Source organism: Enoplosus armatus, chromosome 9 (assembly GCF_043641665.1).
Source record: "Enoplosus armatus isolate fEnoArm2 chromosome 9, fEnoArm2.hap1, whole genome shotgun sequence".
Lineage (NCBI taxonomy): Eukaryota > Metazoa > Chordata > Actinopteri > Centrarchiformes > Enoplosidae > Enoplosus > Enoplosus armatus.
The window spans coordinates 23,307,993-23,328,220 of NC_092188.1; the positions used below are offsets into that span (position 1 = coordinate 23,307,993).

General features: G+C 44.6%; 1 protein-coding gene across 1 annotated transcript; it reads left to right on the forward strand.

Moving 5' to 3' along the window:
• The first annotated feature begins 493 nt into the window (after nt 1–493).
• abhd5a (abhydrolase domain containing 5, lysophosphatidic acid acyltransferase a) lies at nt 494–7,698 on the forward strand. The gene is made up of 7 exons (XM_070912085.1): nt 494–541; nt 2,169–2,254; nt 2,853–3,228; nt 5,924–6,078; nt 6,224–6,335; nt 6,422–6,608; nt 7,403–7,698. Exons 2-7 carry the CDS (start codon nt 2,245–2,247, stop codon nt 7,490–7,492), a joined length of 930 nt encoding a protein of 309 aa, XP_070768186.1. The 5' UTR covers nt 494–541; nt 2,169–2,244; the 3' UTR covers nt 7,493–7,698.
• Nucleotides 7,699–20,228: the final 12,530 nt, after the last annotated feature.

Here is a 20,228-nt window from a genome sequence, read left to right on the forward strand (position 1 = left end):
TGTATACTATGTACTCTGTATAACCTACGTAGCCTGTTACATTAATCATAGTTATTCCAGCGCACTATTGTCCTACTGACTATAAATGTTTTTTATGTATATATATATATGTGTACATAGTCAATGTACACATATGTCAATGTTTGTTTACCTTGTCGAGCTCGTTGTCCTTGTTATTAGCTGTACGTACGTCTATTCCCGCCTATGCACATTGAGAGCAACGACAAACCAGAGTCAGTTTCTTGTTGTTGTCATACTTGCTGCAACATGTTGAAATAGACCAGCGTTTAACAGCGTAACCAGTTGGTAAAGTAGTGGTTAAAAAAAAAAGAGAAAAGAAGTGTGTGTTTACCTTCAGGTCAATACATTTACCACAGCACAGTACAGCACTGCAACTACTCTCTCAGTCAGTGTTCTTTGCCCCCTCCTCTCTTTTTGTTTCATTTTGTTCTGGCTTCAGGGTTGTTCAGAGAATGCTGTCTGTTGTCGGTGTTCACAGTCTGGCCAGCAGCGTGTGGGGCTATGTGGACACCACAGTAAGGTAAGTCTGGTCCCTGGCCATCCACATACTGAGACAGACCTCGTGATGAAGCGCAAGACAGTTTTAAGATGCAGCGTTGTTTCAGCACAACCCCAGAGAAATCAGAAATGTTGTTGTTGTTGTTGTTGTTGTTGTTGCTGCTGCTCCTTCACTTGGATGCCCACTGTGCAGAATGATGTGCTGCAGAGTTTGAGGCTGTTTTTCCCATTCCAGCGTTTCTCTGAGCACGCGTACGAGCCAACTTACACGATGTGTGTGATGTGGAACCTTGAAACCTCCCGTGCACGCCCGCTGAGAGTGGACTTCTCAGTGAAGCAGGGAACATCGGCATTTGCATGGTCATAGATTGTGGATTTTTAATGGTGGAGAACAGGAACCTGTAACATGTTGTTTTAATTTACTAATTGGTTTATCAAGTTACTTACTTACTGGAGCACTGGCATAACACACCTCCCAGCAATTGGCAAACGTTACATTTAAACACCATCAACTGCCATTTTATGAGTTACACCCACAGTAGCTAAAGTTCGATCAGTCTGACACAACAGCCCTGCAATAAACCCTAACCTTCATGAAAGTAATAAATCATTTCCGGTGTTCATTTTGCAGGCTGCAGTTCGTGGTGCTGTCCATTTCTATTGCATTATGCTGAGAGGTGTTTCTAACATTGACCAGGGTGGACAAAATATTGGGAACACCACTCAGCTGACAACTGCGCCGGCCGTGATGTGAGGGCGAACCTAAAACACAAGACGTGATTCTCCGCGCGAGCCGCAATATTGTCGGCGCCACCTGAAGATGACATCAAACAAGCCTACAAACAAGCGTCGCAGTAGCTTAAACTTGTAATTACCATAGCATGGGACCGTTTGGATTGAGTGGTGGTGCAGGGGAGTTCATGTTGGTGGGATGACGCGTTTGAAGACAAGCGTTGACCACTGACGCAGGTCCAGGCATGGTCCAGTCTTGGACGTTGATATGCCGATGATATATGGTGTGTGTATGAAAGTTTGAGGAGTTAGAGAGCGCCATGCGTGGGCTGAATGGGGAATACCATAGCGTCAGGGATCTGGCGGCTTTCCTGGTTGGACTCGGCCGCCGCTTGTTTTCATCTACAGAGGCTTTGTTTTTGACATCACCACACATTTTCACAATTCTGCAGCATGATGAACTAACACATATATATATATATATATATTAAAAAAAAGAGCATTCTGTTGAAAAAGTATTTCAGTTGACTGACTTCATGAAATGGAGAGAAAAACAAAATAACCAAAAGATGCATCTAAGTGGTTCTATCCTCTAAACCACACTGTGTTAACAGAGCCTGCCTATTAAGTTAGGAAAGTACCATTTGTGTTATACAGAGTAACCCACACTGAGCAGCTGATGCAAAGGTCATCAGATGTGACGCTCTTAAACACAAATAAATGCTAACATTCAGTCCTTTATGCTGTCATACGCTCTTTTTAATATACTTTTTGACTTGCACCTCGCGCTGTTTTATTTCTCTGCTTCTGTCTAAACCCTCCCGTACTGCAGTGACTCCTTCCTGTAGGTCTTGAACATGATGCTCATAAAACCTGATGACTGAAGTGGAGTGTTTTTGTTTTTTTTGTCTGCGTAGGTGGTGCTGGATCCCCAACTGGCTACCGTCGTGGTGCCCCACGTCTCAGATCCAGCTACAGACCGCGGAGGACAAGATGCTGCGATGTGAGGATCGGCCTCCCTAACTTTTAGTTTCCTCATGTAACAGAATGGGGGAGTTATTAATGAAAAGAGTAATAATTAGATGATACAACTTCATTTCTACTGTGTTCTATTTCCGTGCAGTGCGAGCCACCATGGCCATGCGTCCAGCAGTTTAAACAAGATACACATTATCTATGATAAATCCTGCAAAGATCATGCAAAGATCATCAGCTCTGCACGTGACCTGTGTGAATCATGTGGTTGTAGAAATCAATCAAAAGTCATTTTGTTGAGCCATTTCAGGAATATAAACATAAATATGTATCTTCAAAAATCAAAATCACATTCTTTAAGCCATGTTCTCTGATCGCGCCACACAGATCCTGCAAATGCGTCATGTCCTTAAACATACACCAATGCACTTGTGCATCATACTCAAACAAGATGCCATTGACCAAATAGTAGAAACAAACGGCATCATATAACAATGAGGTGGTGCAGTCGTGTCTTTGACCAACTGAAATGTTTCTCTCTCAGTTAAAAGAGATAATCCCACACATTTTATTTTTATTTTTTATGACATTCCGTTTAAGCTCTACATTCCTCCCTTACTTTTCAGGTGTAGACAGCACTTTCTCCAAACAGTGCGTCCCCATCTCCAACAGCAACCGGCTGTGGACCCTGACCTTCAGCAGCGACCGCGTCAAAGGCAAAACCCCCCTGGTTCTGCTCCATGGGTTCGGAGGCGGCGTGGGACTTTGGGCTCAGAACCTGGACGCTCTCTCCCAGCGTCAGCCCGTCTTCGCCCTGGACCTGCTGGGCTTCGGGCAGAGCAGCAGGCCTCATTTCTCCACAGACACTCAGGAGGCAGAGGACCAGTTTGTGGAGTCCATAGAGCAGTGGAGGGCGAAAGTGGGTCTGGAGTCCATGATACTGCTGGGACACAACCTGGGAGGATACCTGGCTGTGTCATACTCTATTAAATACCCAGGCAGGTGGGTGCAGATTATGGCATTGTTCTTATCATACCGTAGGTTGTGTTGTTTTTCCATTTAAAAAGGGATCTATCCCGTGGTGCTGATCTTGATGATACGGGCTGCGTTTGATGTGATAAGTGCTATACCAAGGGCAAAGCAGCCGTCAGGAAATGTGGATGTAGTTCAATCTGAATCATGCAGCAAATTAGACTATTTACTGTTTTGGTTCACTCTCACCGCTGCCGTGGCAGGCAGATGTTTTCAGTGAAGAAAAACCGCCTGTACGCTACGTGCTCAGCACCAAACAGCAGGCATGATGAAGGCCATGTGATACGGTCAAAAGTCCTAGGATAAGTGAGCAAGTTGGACCTTGAGTGGAGATGTCAAGATGCAAAGGAACCAGAATTGTCCTTCAACCACGACAAAAGAACAAAGTCGACCCTGCCCAGAAGGAGAAAAATGAATTGAATAGTGTTTTGAGTAAAATGAGTCTACCCTTTTCGTGTTAACATGACTGTAAAAAAAAACAAAAACACAAACCAGCATGTGTACAGGATAGAGTTGTAGCAGTGAGCTTGTAGGTCCTGGCAGCCTGTGATAACAGCAGTGTCCTCCAAGCCTCTGTCCTCCCATTAGACTCTATCTCTCCCGAATCACCGACTCTCACTGCGTTTCCAGCTCCAAGCTTCCAGCTCCAGGCCTCCAGCAGGCACCCAGCAGGCCCCCAGGCTCTCTCCAAGGGACAACTGATAAAATGTCCTCAATCCCTTATCACCATCCTTTGTCAGTATTGGAAAAAATCCTGTTCTCTTATTATCTCAATGTTCCAAATGGCCTTTCAGTTATAACACGAGGTGCTCCTAATCAGGGACATATGTCCTTATTTAACCACTTCATTTAGACGCGATACTGAAAATGACCACACAGAAAATTGTGTGAACACACACCTCAACAGTAGTAAGTACAATAGTTCAAACACGAACCAGGAAGTCAGTCAGCCTTGTCTTCTCTTCCATATATGTTTGGGGATTTCTTTGAACTCATCGAAGAAGTACCAAAAGCCAGATATCACATTTTGCTTGAAATGTAAAGCTGAATTAATTTTTTTTTTTTTTAACCCTTTTTGGAGCAGTGGAACAAGCTAAAAACACAAGATTGACATGTTATCAGTGTATGAAGGCAGCATGTTTCCCAAGCAGTTGGCCATTCACATATACAGAAGACACGGAGGAACATCAGAATTAATTTGAAGTGGCGTCGGTAGCTGGGCAGGCAGTGTACAGTGGGTTATTTTTGTTTTATTTTATTTTTTTATTTTGATTTATGTTTGCAGTCCGGGAAACCAAAACAGTAAGCTAAATGATGCTAAAAAGCTCCGTAGAGCTGAGGGGAACTGCAGCGTTCTGTGCTAATTGTCTACGGGTTCGTCATTACGAGCAATGATGTGGCACCTCCACTCTCCGCACCTGTACAGGGTCTATCAGGGCCGCAACACAACAGACTAGACAGGTTATAAGCAACTGTAATATCACAACCGCTTACGTGAAAGTGAAAATGAAAGTAAACTGCTGTTACAAAACAATGTCCATTGTAAATGGTGGTTGGATCTTGCGGTGCAAAGGCTACCGTGGTTGTTTGAGTCGTGAAGTCACAGAGTTATAACTTAATGACTGGTGACCTAAAAGACCCAGGTTGTAAAACAAAACAAAAACAACGTATTTTTTTCTGATGCAAGAGATATTTTACACGTAAGCATTCTGTAGGAAATGAAATTCTAAATAAAACTACCTATACCTTATATTTAAAGGAATAGTTCAACGTTTTCTGGAATGTGCTTATTCGCTATCTTGGAGAGAAAGCAAATACGAGTTGGATGAGAAGACTGATGCCATACATGCGTGTCTCTTTATCATCATGCATGTTTGTCTGCAAGAAGCTCTGTCAGAAATTTACTTAATTTTTTAAACCACAGTTTTATGCTACACTATTAGATCCAGGTTGTCCAGGTTCAGTGACGCCTTGTTCAGGCTTGTGTGAGCTACGAGATTGCACAGAGGAGGTTATGCTTAACGCACTGTCCATTGCAGTGAAATCTGCTGCTATTAGACCACTTCTAAAGAAAGAACATGGACCCTAATGCACTTACCAACTATAGGCCAATCTTCAAAATCCCCTTCCTGAGTAATATCATAAGGAAGGTTGTATATCAGCAACTGAACTGCTATCTTACAGAAAATTATATTTATGATAAAAGAAACTCGGTGGATCTGTCTGGCATCGTTCTCCAGTTATGTTATTCGGAAACACTCCATAAACTTTCATTGTTTGCAGATGATACCCAATAATATCTATCGATCAAGCCAGATGAAACCAATCAGTTAGCTAAACTTCAAGCATGCCTTAAGGACATAAAAACCTGGATGACCTGTGTCAGAACTATCTGATGTTAAACTCAGACAAAACTGAACTGAACTTCAAGGACTGAAGTTTCCCCCTTTCCTGCTAGCTTCATATTTAGCGTACAGACATTACAGTACTTATCTAACTCTAGGCATGAACGCAAAAAAGTTAATTTCCCTAAATGTCGAACTATTCTGTTATCTCATGATAAGACATATTTGTGGGTATGCATAATCCATTCAATTTAACAAAACATTAAATAACCCAAATAGCTGGCAAATATGTATTTTATTTCTTTGTCTCTGGCCTACAGAGTAAAGCACATAATGCTGGTGGAGCCCTGGGGTTTCCCTGAGCGCCCGGACACAGTAGAGGCAGACCGTCCCATCCCAGTATGGATCAAAGCCCTAGGGGCCATGTTCAGTCCCTTCAATCCCCTGGCTGGCCTGAGACTGGTCGGACCACTGGGTAAGACTGGAGCAATACGGTGGTAAAACATAGCACAGTAGCACAGCAGAGACTCCGTACCTGTTTTTCTCAATTAGATTAGATGAAACTTTTCAAAACTAGCTTGGTTTTGACACTTGAGTGTCTCCTCTGTGGCCCCCTGCAGGTCCCACTCTGGTCCAGACTCTGAGACCCGACTTCAAGAGGAAGTTCTGCTCCATGTTCAGTGACAATACTGTGTCAGAGTACATCTACCACCTGAATGTGCAAACCCCCAGGTCTGTCTCGGTTTTCCTGTCCAGGGTCATCCGTCGACATTTTGCCGTCCTGTGCTGAGTTAATTGCTCTCCCGTGTTGCCAACAGTGGGGAAACAGCTTTTAAGAATATGACCATTCCCTATGGCTGGGCTAAGAGGCCGATGCTGCAGAGGATGGACCAGCTTCAGCCTGAGATCCCCATCACCATCATCTACGGATCCCGCTCCAGCATAGACAGCAACTCAGGCAGCACCATCAAAGAGATGAGGCCACACTCTCCTGTGGAGATCATGGTAAGTTTGTGGTGTGCTGGATGAGAGAGAGTATGTATATAATAATCTATAATGTTGGATTCACCAGATGTATCAGATATCCCTTTGTACTGAGTTTCCAGTGTTCCCAGGGAACTCTCAACAGATCCCAGGAAAGGTTATTAATACTGGATTATTCTTAATAGAATTTGTCTTTTTTAATGTACAGTATGGTAAAATAATTACATTTCAAAGGTCCACTAAGGTCCACTTTTGATTTTACGTTATTTATTTTATTTTATTTATTTCGCCACGCTACTATTCCCGAGGTCAAAAACGATCCTAGTAAGAAATGTTGACCCACAAGAAAACTATAGCCAAGGCTATATTAAATGTTAAGGGGGGGGGGTTACTAAATAAATAAAAAATTATCCTTATATTTTGTACAATTGGTCTTTCCCATGTTATTTCCAGTTCTTTTGTGGTACATACAAACTCCATATTTTAGTTCTTACTTTTTATATATCTTTTGCCATCATACACACACTCTCACTAGGGTGTTAATTAAAGGTAATTATATGCTCATACAGGCTCATGAAGCTAATGTAATTGGTTGAGACAGGTTGAAGTCATGGTGCTTCTGTTGTTACTGGACATGTGTTCAAATGGAACTGAAATGTCTTTCCATCTTTGTCTTTATAAAGGTAATAAACCACAGACACAGTGCTCTCCAGTGAAAAAAAAAAACAATACTTCCTTCTATGGCTTCTCATTTGTGTGTGTTGCCTCTTGTTGAAATCGCCCACTTACCGTCATGTTCTCCATCGTCCCGGCAGACAATCCGTGGAGCCGGACACTATGTGTATGCTGACCAGCCAGAGGACTTCAACCACAGAGTTTTGCAAGTGTGTGATAAAGTGGAATGAAGCGGAGACGAGCCCGGTTACTGAACGGAGGAGGAAGAAGAAGAAAAAAGAAAAAAAAAAAAGGGTAGCACCAATGCCAGATCACTTTAGCGCCGCCGTGGAAACGCTGGATTGCACTTCCTCGAAGCAGCAACAAGGAGTGATTGTACGTGGAAGGCATTTCAAAGGAGCAGTGGTCTGAGTCTGGTTGTCACCTGACCCCTGATTCAGTGAAATTCTTAGAAATGGGGTGAATGCAGAGCTCTGAGCTGATATCACAGATCAAGCCCTCTTCGTTTTTTAATGCGATTTACCAGCGTTCCTACGATTATCGAATAATAACCCGTGGGCCTGCATCACATGCTTCTTTTACATAACTCACTTTACACAGCCCCTTGATCGGTTGACTGAATCGTTAAGTTACGCCGTGTTTCTCAGACTTGCCTCTCTCAAATGCAGCGGCATTTTGAAATTGAAAACATTCTGCTGAACGCACAACCGCAAAGCCTCAGTGTTCCGTGAATGAACGCCGTTGTCCGTACGTGGCCTTTAACAGCTCCTGTAGTCGTCTGCTCTGAACATGCAAAAAGAATCGAATTAAACTCATTGATATGATATCGAATACATCTTTTTTGCATATTTTTGCTAAGAAATACAACAAGACTCAATATTTTCCGAGAGTCTTTTCTAATTTGATGCGATGATATTTTATTTAAATGATGTCACACTGACACAGAATCAGTGTCACGTGTTGGGCGTTTCCTGTGTAGCACTTAGCTGGTGCGTCGTGGTTTCCCAGGATGCTTCTGGCACAGACGGGAAGCGTACTCTTGAACACATCACTGTGTCGGCGCCAGGAAGCAGCTGTGGATTCACCAGCAGCCGTTAATAATCTGTTTCGTAGCGTCGGTCCTCTGCGCTTGTTTTGTTTGTTTGTTTGTTTTTAATTATTATTATTTATTTTTATTTTTGTTGGCTTTTCTTTCCAACTCAAAAGTTTCAATTTCAATTATAATAATCGTGAATTTGAACCCAGATCAGCTCTAGTCTAAAGGTTTTACACTCTGGAGCTTGGACTTTTTTGATGGCTATCAACAAAAAAAAAACATTTGAATTCCATAATTGAATTCTTCTATATATTTACAGCTGCCTTTGTTTCCCTGTGGCTCACCTACAGTGTTTTTCTGCTGATCCATACAGTATTATTATTATTATTATTATTATTGTAACTAACTTGTCATTTTGTTTGTGTGTGCTTTCTTCTTCACAAACCCTCAATAGTCCTGTTTACACTAAATAGTCTAAATCAATAAAGATTAAGCCTAGAAATAAGAATTTAGAAGCATTTTAGAGAAATGTCATTTGAAGTTGGTTCTTAATGCTAAAACTAACTGGAGCCCCGAATGGCTTTGGATTGGATGTGTTCCAAACCATTTGTTGTCTGTAGCAATAAGGTTTAAAGAGGCACTCTACCAATTTTTCAAATCAAATTTTTTTTTCGAATCAAGGACTCTCTACCATCTATAAAAAAAAAAAAAAAAAAGATTTATGGATATAAAAAAAAATTATTAAAAAAAACTACAATATAGTTTTTTCTCTACCATCTGCATTTAGACAAACTGAGTGACCAGCACGACATACTGTTGATCACGGCTGGATATTTGTAATTTGCGTCATTACAAAATGTCAATGGGATTTTGAATTGTATTTTGTTTTTGTTTTTTTTACTCCTGTAACAAGACCCAGAAGCTCCAGTTTCACTTTATCTCCCTATGGTGCTTTCTGTGGCTGTTGATGTCATCGGGGGTTATCTACCGCGTTGCTTGAGTTCGTTGTTGTAATGCCGATTGTAGACATGTAAAGATGTCGCGTTGCACAAGTGACTTCCCTCCAGTGACGGCCCATTTCTGCCGTATATTTCTAAAGGTGAACGCAAGTAAAATGTTTGCTTTAGTATGATCACGGCTCACCTGCGTCTCTGTCTTCTGTCAACGTGCGGTGCAAAAACTTTCCTCCTCCCCCTCTCTCTCCTGCTTCTCGTTGGAATGGGCCAAGATGAACCAACATTTTTCCTCCACCTCATCATTTCGGAGCAGTCGGCCCCCTCTGTGTTCAGCAGAGGGCCTCTGCAGTTTCCCCTGACTGCCACTAGAGGGCACTCGTGTGCAGAGGTGGAGATGAGGAGCTTGTGGAAATGTCCAGTCTCCCCTCATTTCTGCCTTTTTATTGAGTTTGCAGGAGGAAAAAAGCAGTCCAAAACTAACATGCAACGTGACATATTGTTTCCACGTTGCCAATTACCAAAAGGCCGTCTGAGGACAGCGAGGAAGGACAGCAAACACCGCTCTGGAACAGAGTGTTAGATGGACTGAGGATGTGCATTGTGGTTTTTTTCCCCTCATCTGTGTCCATCCTTAGATCCGGACTCAACGCGAACACAGATATCGATCATAAAAGACATCCTATCTGATTTTACTCCCTCTTGATCGATGCAGGAGAAATATGCAAGCTCATGTGAAAGTATTTCCGAAGTCATATATTGGGGGGGGGGGGTATGTTCTAAGAATATTCATATTCAGGTTACTGAGAATTTATTTGGAGCCTCAGTTGACTGCTTATATCTGGAAATGCATCCCCACCCACTAAGACTGCAAAACTAGAGCTTTCTTAGGTGGCTTATCAGTGGCATTAGTTGGATATATATATAAGCAATTAACTTGGAGCGCACCTCAGGGTACAAAGCTACATTAATGCCATCCTTCCTCTGACATGAGACCATTAAACACAACATGGCAGGGTGGGGCCACTACACACACACACACACACACACACACACACACACACACACACACACACACACACACACACACACACACACACACACACACACACACACACACACTCCACCGTCGTGGGAGAATATCCCACGGATGAGTCACAGGATTGATTTCAAACACTCATCCAGCCACGGTCGAATCGGACGAGGAGGCGCGTCATGATCAGAAATGTAGTCCAAGCGGAGGCCACCGATGCTCAGAGGTAATAAGGGACCGGGCGTGGGACCACAGAGCAGGGAGCAGCCCATCTATCCCAGCTGGTGCCACCGTAGAGAAGAGAGCCGAGCGAGGCGCTGCAGTTTCGGCCATTTAGAAAATTGTCCATTTTGCTGTGTCATGGCTTGAGGCTCCTCCAGCGGACGGCCATCAAACGGCTTCTGCAACACCCCCCCCAACCCCACCCCCGATCGGAGCCACAGTCTTCCCTGCTTTGCTGTACTGTGGCTCACTGCGACTGCAGGTCCAATGGTCACGTGAGCCCCCACGGGTGAGGACAGGGCTGATATGAACATGCACGCAGCTTGACCCTCTGCTTGCTCAGCCACTCACACACTGGCGCAAACCTCAGCGGGTTGATTAGCCTCTCTGACGTCTGACCACTGCAAAACAAAACAAAAAGTCGTCAATTCTGTGTGCTACTGACTATTGTGTTTGTGAAAAAATGATATAGTTTTAACCTGTTACCGATACGAATCCCGTATCAAGAGTTCTCTAGAAATACGGTGTTTGTATGTTCACACAGGGCCGAATGAGGCAGACTGCTGCACTCACAGAAAATTACATCTACTCCCTCTCCCTAATTAAAAAAAAATCTAAATCTGATCTGACTTATGGACGCAAGATGTCCCCTGCTTCCCTGAAAAGTCCATGGACCGGCGCATGTGTATCTGCTTCTAAATATACTCGTCTGTAGCAATGACTGGGACAGCGATTGTGTCCGGTGCTGATATGAGTGAGCTGAGGAGGAGGAGGAGGAGGAAAAGGCAGAGGGAGATGGAGGAAGAGGTGGAGGAGAGAGACCTTTACTCTGGAGCACAGACCAGGCCGGACCAGACTCGTCTTGTCTGGGTTGCTAGGAGACCGGCAAAAGCGCCTGATCTAATTTATTAAATTCAGCAGCCTCTCGCCTCCTCTGTATCGCTCTCCTTCTCTTCCTGTGTCTGTCTCGCTCGCTCACTTTCAGGGCCTCCATGCTGCTTTCCCTATCTGCCGTTATCTTTCCCACCCTCTAAGGCGCTTATCTCCCACCCTTCCTCTCCTCTCCTCACTCTTTCTCTGCCCCCCCACCCCCTATTTTTATCAGGCACTCCCCGGTTGCCGCGTCATGTACGTGTGCATATATCTTTCACTCTCTCTCTCTCTCTCTGTCTGTCTCTCTCTCTTTCCCGTCCATCTCAGACCTCTGACAGCGTATCCCATCAGGCCGTGCGGCGGTGCCACCCCCGTATCTTTTTTTTTTTTCTCCACACCGAGCCGCGAGTACCGCCCTCCAGCAGAGCAGGCCAGCAGACCTTCTGCGACTTACCAAGCACACAAGAGACACACACACACACACACGCAAACTGCATTACCATTTAGACTGTGACTTTGTCTAGCTGCTGCTGCTGCTGCTGCTGCTGCTGCTGCGCTCATCGCCTGAATTATTCATCCAACATTGCCATCGCTATCAATGATCATTCACATTCAAGATAATCAATGACGGAGGAGGTATTCGTAGGGAATGCATTTGAGCACCTTTGCCAGGGAAGTTGTATCCCCCGAGACCGAACAGTGGTGGTTGGGGTGAAAGACAGGAGGTTGTCAGAACAGCTCCAAGCGGAATTAACTGAAGGCGAATTCAAAAAGTGAGACAAAGTGAGTTCTGTTGCGAGACCGCAGACAATGCTGCACTGCGATACAGGGGTGGGTGGGGGGGGGGGGGGGGGGGGTAACGTGGAATAAGGGGAAAAAGTTCCAGCGCACAGGACAAAAGACAAACAAACGCCAAAAGTCAGATGCTCAAGGTAGAAAGAGAGTGAGCGGCCGGCGTGGAAAAGGACGCAAACATGCATGGAAAGACTGTTTTTTTGTTTGTTTTTTTGTTTATTGTCCTGCTCAAGATGGTGGTCACGCGGCAGCTCCCATCACAGGTCAGCGCAGGTCATGAGAAATGAAAGGCTGTGTGATGAGGGAACACTTACAGCAGAACACAGTGACTCATGTCTCTCTCTCTCTCACACACACACACACACACACACACACACAGCCTGGCATGTCCATTGTAACTGGAATCTACAGTCATAAAACGGAAAAGATGTGCAAGGCATCACACTGAGCTCAGCCACAGTCACCCTCCTCATCCCGCTGCCGGGAAAGAAAGACAGTTGCCCCCTGGGAAATGTTGTTCGCCTCGTCATGAAGGGTGTAGTCGATCGTGACCTCGGCGGGTTGAGATCAGTGGCACCACCGTGCGCGCGCAGGCCTCCGTCATCATTTTGCTAGCCGCAGCACGGCAAACAGGGAGGCAGCAGGTTGCCCAGACGCGCCGATGCCCTGCTCCCAGTCCTGGATGAGATGTGACGCCTCAAAGCATCAAACGCCCGCGAACATAAACGGCCACTAAAGCGCTTGCTTGAACCAGAATTTTTAGCTGTCCCCTCACCCATTTCATCCCACTACGGCTTTTAAAGTTTATGAATCATCACCACCCTTAGGTGCTCCTGTGTGTATGACAGAATCAGAGGGTGATGAAAAAGAGAAATAATACCCACCCACTGATGTAATGCCCCCAGGGAACTGAGAGCCTGAACAACATTTTAATAAAAAGATGTAGTAGCTTGTGTTGGCGTGCCTCCATCTATGTGTGTGTGTGTGTGTGTGTGTGTGTTTGGAGATCTGAAAGCCATAACATGAGAACTTAACTGCCACTGATTAAATGGAGGTGGAAGCTTTATGACTGATGTTTACAGATCATAGAGTCCTGAAAACACTGCCTTATGTTTCTCCTCTTTAGTTTCCAGACTCTCTGAGCACTCAGAACTCCTGGCATCAACATATGGTCTCGCACATCTGTACTTCTACAGATGGAGCTTACTCACAAGGTGAATTGTCACATTTCACCCAGTTAAAAGGTACTGAATGGAGCTATATACATACAATTTACATGCATTAATTGCTTTTTATTGCCAATGTGACCTCCCTGACTTCCTCGGTTGCCTTTTAACAGCCCGAGGACTGATTTCGATGTAAGGGACTCGAGACGCGTTCAGAATGGACTACTTCCTCTACAAATGTGGTTAAAAATAGGGTAGCTCATTCTGTCAGGTAGGAAATCTCTATCAGAATGGAATACTGTCTCTATAAATGTGGTTGCGAAGTGGAGAACGTTATTTCCATGCACCCAAACAGCTGGTTTGACTGTCAGAAGTTGTTTGAAACACTGTTTGATTTTGCCTCGCTTATTTTAGAGATGACATGTAATCTAACCTGATTTCACGTCATTTACCTGTAGAAGACCGCTCCATCCACGATGAAAATCTCTCGCCGATTGTTTTTGGGGGGGGGGGGGGGGGGGGGGTTTGTTGATGGTCTGCGTCTGAAGTGAGACTCCCGTTCGGTTCTATATGAAAACTCCATATAAAAAGGTGCTAGCAATCTACATACAGTGACTCGTTAAAAGAAAGACTAACACACAAGTACATAAGTATTTTCATATATTCTGTACGTTCATTTATAAATAAAAGTATTCTAAGCATAAAAGTATTTTGCCATTTGCCTACAAATTGTTAAGTTGTGCTTGTAACAACCTGCTTTTGCACTCAGTAGGGGGGGGGGTGACATTAATGCCGAGATTGGAGAATGCAATATTAATGGTCCCCAGAGGATGAATCCTACCGACTTAGGTGTTCTGTAGTGCCACGTTGCCGGTTGACACATTTGGTTTGGAGTGAAACGTCTGGACGTGTTCTGTTGGACAGACTGCAGTGAGTTTTGGCGGGGAAGGCGCTCCTGTTCCCCACAAGATGAAACGGAACGACTTCCTGTGATTCACACAAATGCAGCTCAGCGTCGGTCCAGTCAGGAAGACTTAATCGTTTTCTCATTCATTCACATCCCTCCCTCTCCTGTTTCTCTAATCAGCGAATTGTGGGGCGACTACTCTCTCACTGTCCAACCAGATTTAGCCACGATCTCCATCAGCCAATCACATTGCACTGCCCCCTTAAAATATGATGGCGTCACGTTACTAATCCTTCCCTTGAACGCAGAGTTTCTTTTTCTTTTTCTTTTCTTTTACCCGGGGCATCACAAACTTTTCTTGGATGCTGCTTAGGTTTTTTTCCGCCATATTCTCCGGATTACTCGTAGTGCTCCATCAATCCTTCAGCTCTGGCAAATCACGTCTTGTCGTTTTAATAAAGACTAAAGAAAACAATCAACAATGTCTTCCTGCACCGACTTCTTTTGTGAATCCCTTGTATGTGGGTTTGCCATTAAGCAAAGTAACAGAATGCAAATACACTGCAATGCCATTGCAGAACAGCGCAACAAGCTGAACGTCTCACATACATTTGACACACAGTAGTATTGTCTAACATGGCTAATGGAGGGAAACAGTTGCCTTCACATCCAGCAATAAAAAAAAATGTAAAAAAAACAATCAAACCATTAAAAAAAAGCCTCCTGTGCCTTGAAACTGGGTTGATGAGCACAGCGAGACTGGAGCAAGGCCTGCGAAGCTGCAAGCGGTAAAATGTAAATGATGAGCGAAAAGATGCTTAAAAAAAGTTGCATAGGGCTGAAGGTTAACTGCAGAGTGAGGTGATGATTCCCCTCTGGGTTCGTTACTACAAGCGACCCGTTCTGTTTCACGAGCTGCTCGTCACATCATATACCAAATATTTATAGAGTACAGCTTCGTGGTGAAACATTCTGACCAGGTTATGTTTCAGCAAGCACAAATGTTGTATTTGCGGACTAATTTTATCACTTTAATTGAGGTTCGCGCAATCTTCTCGGAGGTCTCGTCTCTACCGTATTCCTGGCCGTTTGTTTCTTCTCATGTTTGTCTTTCCCCGCTCCCTCCAAGCACAATCTTGCCATTTGAAAACGCCTTCAACGCTGCCGGGGGATGTCAGGGGAGCATCACTGCACGGCTGAACAATGCCTAGTTTGTCTCATTGTAATTCCTCACCACCGACAGTACCGGCGAGTTCACAGAGAACTGTCAACCAGATTAATGAATGGGTTCACTGGCCGCACACGCGTGTACACACAACCCCCCCCCCCCCCCCCCCCCCCCCCAAAAAAACAGCAACCTGTCTCCTGTCTTGAGGTTTGACTCGGTTTGCGAGACACTTTCGGTTCTGTTTAAAGGCATTCAAATTCACATCCAGGAGTTTCTCGTCTCGTCTGCGCATCGACCCGCAGAGGGGAAACAGCGGGACGGCTGGCGGACGGCTGGCGGGCCGCAGCGTCACTTTGGATCAGGTTTCATCCATTTCATGCAGATGAGCTGAGATTCCATTTGTGGTGCGAGCTGTCAGCGGCAAATTGTCACCCGGTATTGCCTCTCATACTGCATGCGACCATGATCGGTAACTTTGCAACACACTGCAACCGGTTGCGTCTTGTTTCAAAGTGTAGCTCCGACAAGTATACCTCTACTTTATATAATTAGATCATTTCGCACTGCAATCTTTTGTTCTGTCAATATCGTGATCAAGTGTATCAAATAGACTGCCCCGGTTTAAATTCAGACGAATAAACTAGAACCACTAAATTAAAAAAGGGGAACTTCCCGTTGACTCGAGTCTTGTTTCAAGTCAAACTGGAGTTGGAGTTACTTTTTGGGATTCATTCACCTTGTCGCGTCTCGCCTCGTTGTCTCACCATGGAACGGTGAGCGAGTGTCTCAAAAATGCTAAACCCGTCAGGTCAAAGTTAACACCTTTAGTTAAAAGATTTGGTTTCACAACTGACCTGCTCTAATATATGAGATCTTCGAGGAGGACACTAATCTCAAACAGGCTCCAAATTCAGGCCCCGTATAGCCTTAAACTCAGGAAAGGCAAACATTAAATATATAATAATATAAATGTGGAGATCGACTCTTGTATGACTTACGATGCACCGAGAGCCAGGGGGTGGTTCACTTAGCTTAGCATGAAGACTGAAAGCAGGAGGGAACAGCTAACCTCTGGCTCTGTGCTACCGACACCTCCAACCCTCACCAATTAGTTCCTGGTTGTTTGTTTGTTATACTTCGTGTAATTTGGCCTTTTAAACCCTGTTGTGTTATCGCTGAAATCCTTTGGACATGTCGAAATTATAACAATATGGTATAACATCTGTTAATTTGAGCACACAAATGAATCATTTAAAAGCACAAATATGTTTTCTTTTCTCCGTAACACCGGCTATGTAGAAACCCTTGCTAATACTTCACAGACATGTCTTTCAATGGATTTATTTCTTTGTTGACTTTTCACAAGGCAGATGCTATTTGCACCCAGATGCCATTAGCCTACGGTGCTACTTGCACCTGGGGTTGAACCTAACCAAACTGCAACCGTTTCACAAAGTCAACCACGTGTTAGAAAGCCTTTAGTTGGGTTTTGGAAAAGACAAACGGTTTGGGCTAAAAAAAAACAAAACAAAAACCCATTAACTTCCAGTTTCACATGGGACTCAAACAGCAGCCTCCCAGGCGAAAGACCCGTGTTTGATCCACCAGTTTACAGCATGGACTTTGTCACCTGACTTCCTAAAGCCTATCTGCGGCCGGCACTAAACCCCTGCAGCCCAAAATAGATTAAAACGAGCACCTGCCGCTGTCATGGCGACGCTCAGACCACCAGCCATCACCAGCGGCGCTCAATTACCACCCTCGGTCGAAACCTAACACTTACGCCGGGTGTAAATGGCCGGATAGCTGCTGTGAGACTATTCGTACAATACGACAACGCCGCCATTTACAAATTCTTTCTGTTTTCCTGGCTGCTAGATGCAATTTTGTATCTGTGGTGCGTCGCATTTAAAAATCAAGCAATTTCAGGCTGCGCGCACAATATAACCTTATTGTCCGCTGTAGTGAAAATGTGTCCTCGACTACACCTTTGCAGAACGTTAAGACTTAGGTTTAGACAACAATATGTAAAGTATGCAACGTATTTCAACAAAGGCGTCTACTACCAGTTTAAAGTTTACTTGAGTTCGTCATGTCTCCAACGTGAATATACTCAAATGAGTATACGCTGTATATGTATATATTCTTTCTTTAGTGGGTTTATCAGCTGTTTGAGCCAGAAATGTCTACACGCGAGATTAGCTGAAGTGAGGCATTTCTCTCGGCTGCTTTGCATTCTAGTCTGTTGGGGTTGCTGTCGGCGGAGAAGTTCTGCTTCGTCTTTGATGGATTTCTCCTCGAATGAAGTATTTATCGTCCAAAAAAAGTCTAGACAGAAACCTCCATAGCTCAAAAATCTCCCCTGGGATGTCTTTATGTGATGTCACAGAACAATATACCAAAAAATGTACAAGGTGCATTCCCAAAGGCTGTTTCTTTCTTCAGTGCTGGAGAGCTGGCTGGATGGATTTTGCCAACATGCGCGGATATCAATACAGCTAGTGATCTAGTCTTGTGCAGACTGTTGCAGCGTAAAGAGGGACTATATTATCCGGAGGACATCCTGGATGGGATTTTACAATTTGAGCACAAAGACGGCAGCAGAAGAATTAAGAGAAGCATAAAAAGCATCTGGAACAGAGATGTATTTTTAACACCGTCCAAGGGTCCCTCTCTCTTTCTCTCCCTTTATCTCCTTTTCATTTTCTTACCTTCTTGCCCCCTCCCCCCCCCCTCCCCCTCCACATCCATCCTTTCTTCATCAAATGGTAATGTGTTTTAGCACAGCAGAGTGGAAAAATACAGTTTGTTGCCCTGCGGATGTTGTTTGTGCCTCCCACCCCACAGGACTGCTGGCCCTATTGTACACACACACACACACACACACACACACACACACACACACACACACACACACACACACACACACAGGTACCCACAGATTCTGCTCATGGCAGGCCTCGGCAGCTGTGACATGGTACAGGGAATATGAAAGCAGAGGAAGGAGAGAGAAAGGCAGGGATGAATAGAAGAAAAGGAGGAGCGCTGGAAAGACTGCAAAGTGCCACAAGCAGAGAGAGTGAATAGGGAGGATGGGGACGGTGGCCGCGTGGAAACAGATGGAGGGAAATCTAAGGAGAAGAAATGGAGAGGGAGCGCTGAAAAGAGGCAAGGGGGGGGGGGGGGGCAGGAGAGAGATCTTGCATGCCAAAATCAATGAGAAGCTGGCTGTGTCGGGTTATGTGCAAGCGGAGAGAAAACAGAAATACATGCCTATAAATACCCTGCAACCACGATCGACAGCAGGGTAGCAGCGAACAAAGGGGGGGGGGGGGCGATCATAATACATGATACCGATGATATTGTATAGGTGAGGTGGTGTGTAGTCACCCACTACTGGCGTCTGCCAGGCGAGGCAGAGCTCCCCAGTGCCCGCAGTGACACATACATGCAGGTCTCCATGGCAATAGCTTCATGTTGGTGATAATGATGATGATGATGATGATGATACACACCTGCCCACAGCATGTCTGTCCTTCTGTGTCTCTGTCTGTCAGAACCCCCCCCCCCCCCACACACACACACACACACACCCACCCCCCCAAGTGGGGTTACCATAGCAACCAGGGGAGTCCCAGCTGATAGCAGGGATGTTGGCTGGTGACAGGAAGACGGGCAGGTGTGTAGACAGATATGCAGGTAAAAAGGAAGGCAGGCAGGAGAGAGAGAGAGACAGAGAAAAGTGGAATTTTTTTGAAGGCTGATAGAGTCACCACCTTTGAATAACTTATTATTAATTGATTATTAAGAATTAACGGCATTGCTACTTACTTAAAGGAATAGTTCATGATTCCCCTTTCTTTCCAGAATTGGCATGAGAGGACCGATACCACTCTCAAGTCTGCGCCTTAAATAGAGCCGAGGCCAAACGCGATTAGCCTAGCTTAGCATAAACACTGGACGCAGAGGGGAACCGACAGCCTCCGGCTCTGTCCAAAGTTGTATCGCTGCATCTTTTTTTGTTTTTTTTTGTTTGGTCTTAACACAAGCAGAAACGGGAAATTTCAATCATGGCAATTTGTGTTTGAAGGGGAGGTTATGTGTTGTGACGGTTTCTTGGCAAACCAAGTCTTTTTTTCTTGTCACAACAAGCTGTAGAATATTTACATATTAGCATCTTATGAAGTTGTGAGCAAATAACTGCCTATTTACACAGCAAGCACAAACTCCTGAGGAAAATATCCGGCTCTTTAGCTGCTAAATGCTCCACTATGTTCACCAGCCATTTGATAACTTTGGTGGTGAGTAGGTGGTGTGCAGTGTAACTTTTCCACTGAAAACAGCTACCTGCTGCTGGAAACAAGGTTGATGAGAGTAGTGAGACTGAGCCAACACAGTAAAATAGCAGGCTGTAAAACCAAAACAATGGGCTGAGAACTATTTGATCCATTGTTACATAAGAATATTGGAGGCTCAACACCTCCTGGCTCTCGCTCCATACTTGAGGCACAGCCTGAGAATACTGATTTACTCACGTCAGCCTCAGCAAGAAAGTGCTTTAATATGATGTACTTCCTGTTAGACTGTCTGTCGGGCTGGGACATAGCACAGCGAGGGATTGCTTTAAACTCTAAGAACTATTGGACATAATAATACAAAATATCATAAAATAAAGAAGTGCCATCCCTCAATTCTCAACAGAGAAGTCCCCCACCTGACCGGCCCCCTCCCTCACCTTGACATCACACACAGAAGCTTCCCTCAATATTGTCCTGCATACAGACACATTATTGATTAGTGCAAACGTTTATAA

Excerpts from the sequence above, each read along its gene's own strand:
- abhd5a (XM_070912085.1), top strand. Across the intron at positions 3,229-5,923 it reads TCTATTAAATACCCAGGCAG|AGTAAAGCACATAATGCTGG; the intron begins GTGGGTGCAGAT and ends TCTGGCCTACAG. Across the intron at positions 6,079-6,223 it reads GAGACTGGTCGGACCACTGG|GTCCCACTCTGGTCCAGACT; the intron begins GTAAGACTGGAG and ends GGCCCCCTGCAG.